This window comes from Hylaeus anthracinus, unplaced genomic scaffold (assembly GCF_026225885.1).
Source record: "Hylaeus anthracinus isolate JK02 unplaced genomic scaffold, UHH_iyHylAnth1.0_haploid 11985, whole genome shotgun sequence".
Lineage (NCBI taxonomy): Eukaryota > Metazoa > Arthropoda > Insecta > Hymenoptera > Colletidae > Hylaeus > Hylaeus anthracinus.
The window spans coordinates 9,972,515-9,979,053 of NW_026534333.1; the positions used below are offsets into that span (position 1 = coordinate 9,972,515).

At 37.6% G+C, this 6,539-nt stretch overlaps 1 protein-coding gene across 1 annotated transcript in view; it reads right to left on the bottom strand.

Annotated features, from left to right (window-relative positions):
* LOC128886749 (nuclear factor of activated T-cells 5-like) overlaps nucleotides 1-6,472 on the bottom strand; it is a 58,302-nt gene extending 51,830 nt beyond the window's left edge. The window contains exon 1 of the mRNA XM_054141906.1: nucleotides 6,249-6,472. Within this exon, the coding sequence (XP_053997881.1) occupies nucleotides 6,249-6,321 (73 nt within the window). The 5' untranslated portion in view covers nucleotides 6,322-6,472. The remainder of the gene's footprint in view (nucleotides 1-6,248) is intronic.
* Nucleotides 6,473-6,539: the final 67 nt, after the last annotated feature.

Sequence of the window (6,539 nt, forward strand, 5' to 3'; positions counted from 1 at the left end):
ACTGATACCGTATCGATGATAACACTGATTACATAATGTTTCACAATGCTTGAGTGCCATTGGGTTATAAATAAACTCGTGAAACTAAGGGGAGGACACGGTCATGTAACCTCAGATCTGGTCCAAACTTTTTTTTTTGTGATTCTAGACCCTAAAAAAATTTCGCCGTGTCCGAGGGTTTCTGTGAATGGACTTCAGGGGCCCCCAAAAATATTCAAAAAGCCAAGAAACGAATATTTTAATTTTGGCAATATTTGTATCGATTCACGCTGAAATCGATGCGAGAAATTCATTAAAAATAGTTAAAAAATTCTGGGAAAATTATTTCTTAAGTTATCGCCAAAAAATCGCTTGTGGTACTAACAACATTTGTCAGCAAACTACTCCATGAAAATTTTTTAAAGCAAAAGTAAGATCTTATTCGAATTCAGCACACAAAAAAACCCTGTAGATACCGAATTTCGTGATGATTGGATAATATTATTTTTACTTCCTATGACCCATGACCAAAATCCGTGACTCAAGATTGACTTGTTAACCTTAAACATCCATAACTTACTCAATTCTTAACCGATTTACTCAATAAATACGTCGTTGAAAAGCTCTTTTAAAGGCGAATCAAAGTTATTAGGTGCTAAAAATCGCTCAGATGGCTTTATCATCCCGAAAATTCGAGTCAAAGATCACAAATCCTAGAAACACTTACGAATTTTTTTGAGGCTCTTACATTTTTGTAGCGGGTCACCGATTTTTTTATGGGTACCTATTATGAAGGTAAACATTCGATAAAAGTTTCATTGAAATCCCATGTAAGGTTCTGAAATAAAAAAATAAATAGTTGCAAAAGCTGCAAATCTTCGAGGGGGCTTGACGATCTTTCGACCAACAAATTTTTATTTTTAGCTTTCGTCCAAAATATGATTTTCAACGTTTTTGGTGGTAAGAAACACGATTCTGAAGTTTTTGTTGAACTCCCACCATCGATTTCAGTGCGAATCGATAAAAATATTGCCAAAATTAAAATATTCGTTTCTTGGCTTTTTGAATTCTTTTTCATTTCCTCGCGAGAAAACTTTGCACAATGCGTGTGTTTCATCGTGGTAATAAAATACGTGAAAATTTGCGTTGCCTGTGCAGCGAGCAATTAATGAATCAGCTGGGCTTTTCTGTCGAGCGTAACCCCTGCAATAAACCACGGACACGAGCGATAGGATCTAAAGAGACCGGTGTCGGGCGCCGCGGCGCCAGTCGTCCCTCTGTGGTCAGCCGGAAATTGTAGAGTGAGTGAAATGCAATGAACTGTTAAAAAAAAAAAAAAAAAAAAAAAAAAAACGAGGAAACAGGACTTCGACCAGTGTAACAGACAAATATTGGGTAGGTGGTTTATATTTTCGACTGGAAAATGTGAATCGACGAAAGGACTCGCAATTTATGCAAAACGAGGTATCGATATTCCTCGTTAATTACTTTTGTATCTCTACCCCTTTCCTATATTAATATAACGCCGTCAACTGTGTCCCTAAACTAAATTCAATTTGCGATTGGCCAGACAATAGCATGAACAAAAGAACAGAACGGTCACGAAAAAGTAGCCGCTGGCTAAATTGCGATAAAGTACGAAAGAAGTCGTTTTACAGAATTGATAGTGGGAAAGGCTGCACCACGCGAGAAGGTGGCTCCGCTGTAAATTGTGAAGATCAGTGTAGATTGACGGTGATTGAGACTACATTACAAAGGCCTTGAGTCGCTTAACACCCGTCGCTGGATTCACCGACCGTTATTTCTTTGTGAAATTCTTCGGTCAGGACCAAATCGCGGAGGGACGCGAAACGGATCGCTGGTCCTTGACAACTTTTCGTGGAGATAATTTACATGAGTGTGCATCAGCATTCAAATAACCGAATTAAGCCGGGAACTCGACGGGAATACAGTTGTTCGAAGAAGTCTACGTGACACGTCGTTAGAATTTATTTGATGTTCTATAATTTGAACACGGGTGGTAAGTAAACAACGATAAAGAAACGACGATCAAATAATAATAACAAAGACTGCTGATCGTCAATTTGAACGTAATAGTTATTCGTTACGAAACATTATAATTCTTGAAATTGAGGAAACTTGGTGTCTGAAATAATTACGATTAAGTCAAACATTTTAATTGGTACGATAAATTTGATCACCGAGTAAAAGTCGTATTGAGTAAGTATGTTAATAATTTTACACAAAAAGAGTGTACATTAACATAAAAAAAGTATCCGTACTTTTCTAGTCGTTTCGGTGGAAGTATAAATTAAAGAATACAAAGCACGCGCGTCGGGTGCCATCGCGGTACAGAAAGTATGCGAGCCACCGTATCAATATAAATCGATCGTCATTCAAATGGGTCTGCAACGGCATTAAAATGCTCGTTTAGATTCGCTACAATAGCGTTCGGTTCGTTACCATCAATTAACTGCGAACGCTGAATAAGCCATTGACTGATTTATTCTACTTATGCACAGCGTCCATTAATTCTTCTACTACCTTTACTATTTTTTGTCGGCGACACTCAAACGCGATTATTCACCTTAACAACTTCTTCAATTATAAACTAATTTGAATTTCAACTCCCAACACAGAAACAACAAATACATTTCTATCCTTAATACCCTATAAAGTATCAAATACCTCTTAGAAAGATGCCTCTTTATGACTGAAAATGAATAAAATGTGCGTCATATTTGATCGAATAACGATAGTGTATCTTCCTGCTTCAAACGAACATCGAAGATCTGATACTTTAAAACTTATCAAATATTTTAACAGCGGTGGAAAAGCTAACAGATCTTATCCTCTGGATGAGATTGATGCTAGATAGACCTATAATACGAGGTATAGCTACCTGAATCTAGTTCTGCTAAATTCGACCATTCCTGTACCGTTATCCGAATCGAGAATACCTGGTAGCGATACGCGTGTAACCATAGCGGCGTTTACGCGGTGGCACAGCGATGAGACTTCACGCAGAACAAAGTTTATATAACTCGTTGGAGAGATATCACGGTATCGCTATCATATCGGGACATAAAAAGTAGTATAACTAGACTATGAAGTTGGTCACCGGCCAAGAATCTCGACGAATAAGCCCGTACATTATCCGTTGAAATAATTATCGCGAAAATGGAGTCTTTCAAGGACAAGATTGTCTGGTTAAATGTGCCTTAGATACTGCAGACGATTGTTAAACCGTTATCGCAAAAATGTTCGGTACGATCGAAAGAGATAGTAACCTACATACTCAAAAGTAAACACACCATCCTAATTAACACAAAAAAAAAAAAAAAAAAAAAATGTATATCTTGCAATAGCTCTCGGGGATCTTAATTCGTTTTTTAATTAACAACACCGATAAGGAAATTATTTATACATTGACAAAATTATTTATAAATTTGGCAAAATTGCAATGAAATTCAGGAATAACGGCTAATTAAAATTGTTAGATCTTCGAATCTTTTCGTGTTATTTTGCTTACTTTTTTTTTTTGATATTCACATACGTTCTACTTGTTACATAAAAATATATATCGTGACACATTCGTCTCCATTGGTTGATCTAGACAAGAATTTTGCCCACCTCTGTCCTAATCTTTCCGATTGGTTCGCTATACAAGCTCCATGCCGTGAGTCCGATCGATCAAGACGCGAGCATATGGCACAAGTGAGAAATGGAAGAGCGAAGTACGAAGACAGAAATATCGCAAGGTATCAAACACGAAATCAACACGATGCGCTCCCAACCGGTTAAAAACATCGATCCGCGTCTTTATCGTCATGACAACGTATGGACTTATATACAGTAATCTTTGTGTGAGCTCTGAGACCACTCGATGCATGTATGTTTCCATTCGACGTACTTACACCATCGGTATGCGCGCATACACACACACACAGATCAGTGACGTACCCAAGATTTTGCAACTTCGGGTTAGAAATTAATGTTACTAATCTCATACTTGTAAAACAATTTTTAATTTACGTTGCAATTATCCTTAAAACGTAGTAAAAATATGGAACTGACTCATTGAACTGTTCTTTAGCTCTGTATTGATTTTACCGTTTAGGCTTACTATTTATGCTATTTATTTGAGATCTCTACCCTTAGCAATATAAAAGCAAAGCATTTCCGTTACTTGTTCTATTTATCTATAGCCCCACACGCTGTAAAAGCTCTAGCAAAATGAAGCTTCTAATTGACTAGGGTCCCCTAGTCTACGCCTATTTTTATTCCACAGTGGCTACGCTCATGTCGAAGACACACGCACGCGCAGCCAAGCGCGCCGATTACGTATGTGCACGTACGTACCTCTCCTCTATTTGTTATCTTAGTCTATCTTCCTTGCTCTATTCTTATCGCAGCACGCTAAGAATGCATTTTCACGGTTTCACTAGCACGCACCTTCCGTGTGACGTGCGAACCCGAATGAAACAAACTCGTCTCGTTGAAATAGTTTCCTGGCTGTGGGTGACGCTCAATTAATTCCTACAAACGAGTCTCGGAGATCCATAATTGTTTTACCACTGAAATTATCGAAAGGAATAGCAACGATTAGACGCTGTAAACCGACTACTAGATGGAATACCTTCGTTAGCATGAATTGCATTTTAGATAATTGGGCAATATGTAGCTACGTTTTAAGAAGAAATGAGAAAATAATTTATGTATAAACATAGAATGGAGCACTAAATTATTGGCACAGACATATTTGGTTACATATCGATCATTCTTGTATTATACTTCACTTATGCTGGATCTAAAATATTCAAATGCATTATCTTATCCAGGATTTTTTAAGTAAAGCATAGTTCAGAGCCATACGAGAAGAGCTGTGTTTATCTAAAAGCACTTACTTCAAAACATATTTTCCCTGTTTCATTAGTTAATTTTATTAGATAATAAACCAAGTCTTCTACTCCTTAATAGGGAAAAGTTCTTTGAATACCTGTTTTTACACTATTCTATCCATCTAAATTACCTGTTTCAATAAGTTTACGACTGACTGTATGTCTGAGCTTGTGAAACATCTGAGAAAATAACGATGCATTCCTATAAATCTAATTTTATGATCTTTCCAGTAAATTTACATAATTAACAGCTAAGTAGATAAAGTGTCCTTTGTATCGTGATTCTTAAATTACACATTCATTCTGCATCTGTAAAATGATATGTAAATAGGTTTGATATAAAATCGAGATATAAAAAGAAATCGATTTGAATTGAAAGTGATTTAACGCGACAGAAGTTACGCAGTTAATACATAAAAGCTAACGCCTGACAAACTCTAACGCGATAACGTTGCACGAAGAGATGGTGTTTTATCCGAGAGGATAGAAAGTAACCATGGTTAAAAGTGATAGCGACGGCGTTTCATCGTCAACAACAGTGCCTGTCAAAGCGAAGTTCGGATTCATTGATAATCGCGAAATACATTCAACGATTCCGTATCGGTTCGCACTTCGATTTCGACTCAAATTTAAATAAGATCCCTCTTTATCACAAGCCATTAGTTAATTCGAACAAGACCGAGTACTAGGGAAACAATTGATATCTGTTAAGTATCGGAAGCAATCACGAATCATGTTTACAAATGCATTTTGTTCTGACGCATTTGTACACACGAGTCCGCGGGGCGTCCATATTGAAAGCAGCATAACCTCACTAAATGTTTCCAGTGTGTATTTCATCCTGGACAATAATAACACGTAGAACCACGGATTCAATCTAAGCTGCACGAACGCAAAACTTAATGAATTATCATAAAATAACACTTATCATTTCTCGCGAATAAGACGTTAGAGCACAAATAAGAAATTGTGCACGCTTTTCTGCATAACCTTGATACCTAACCACCACTGCAATCACGCATTCTTTGATTAAATTTTATAAACAATATACGCCGTATGTTTTCGTAGCCAAATGTGTTTATCTTGACATTGCTTCGCTTCGATATCTCATTCTGTGAAATCCACGAAAAACTTAAACATGAAAGTTGAACGTCATTCGACTGGTATATAAACTTTTAATTCGCAACTATGTTCGCAATTGTACACTGTACGTATGGACTTAAACTTAATTAATATCGACAGATTCGGCCATGTTGTGTTGATACCATGGAAAACGTTTAGAGAGACCGAGAACGCAGCAGGGCTATCTCGTCGACTGCCAGGCGAACCATTTCGCAAATTTCCTGGCGTACCAATCTAAACACTTACCGGCCGTGGCTTTGGTGTTTTTCCCATGATGCCTCCGGTTCTTCTTCTCCGATAATCGGCCCTTCAGTAACATCGTACACGCACTTTATCACGATTTTTATCACTCGTTCTACAGTGGCTACACATTATTATTCACCCGCACGGCAGCCATTTGCCCTCTACGTAGTCGGCTATAAAGCCACTCTCGTCATTTCGTTTAGCCTTTGGCTTTCGGCCATTCGATAGCCTTTGACGTCACGTGGATCCCGGTGACGTATCTATGCACGCCTCTTATGCTTACATCGTTTTACT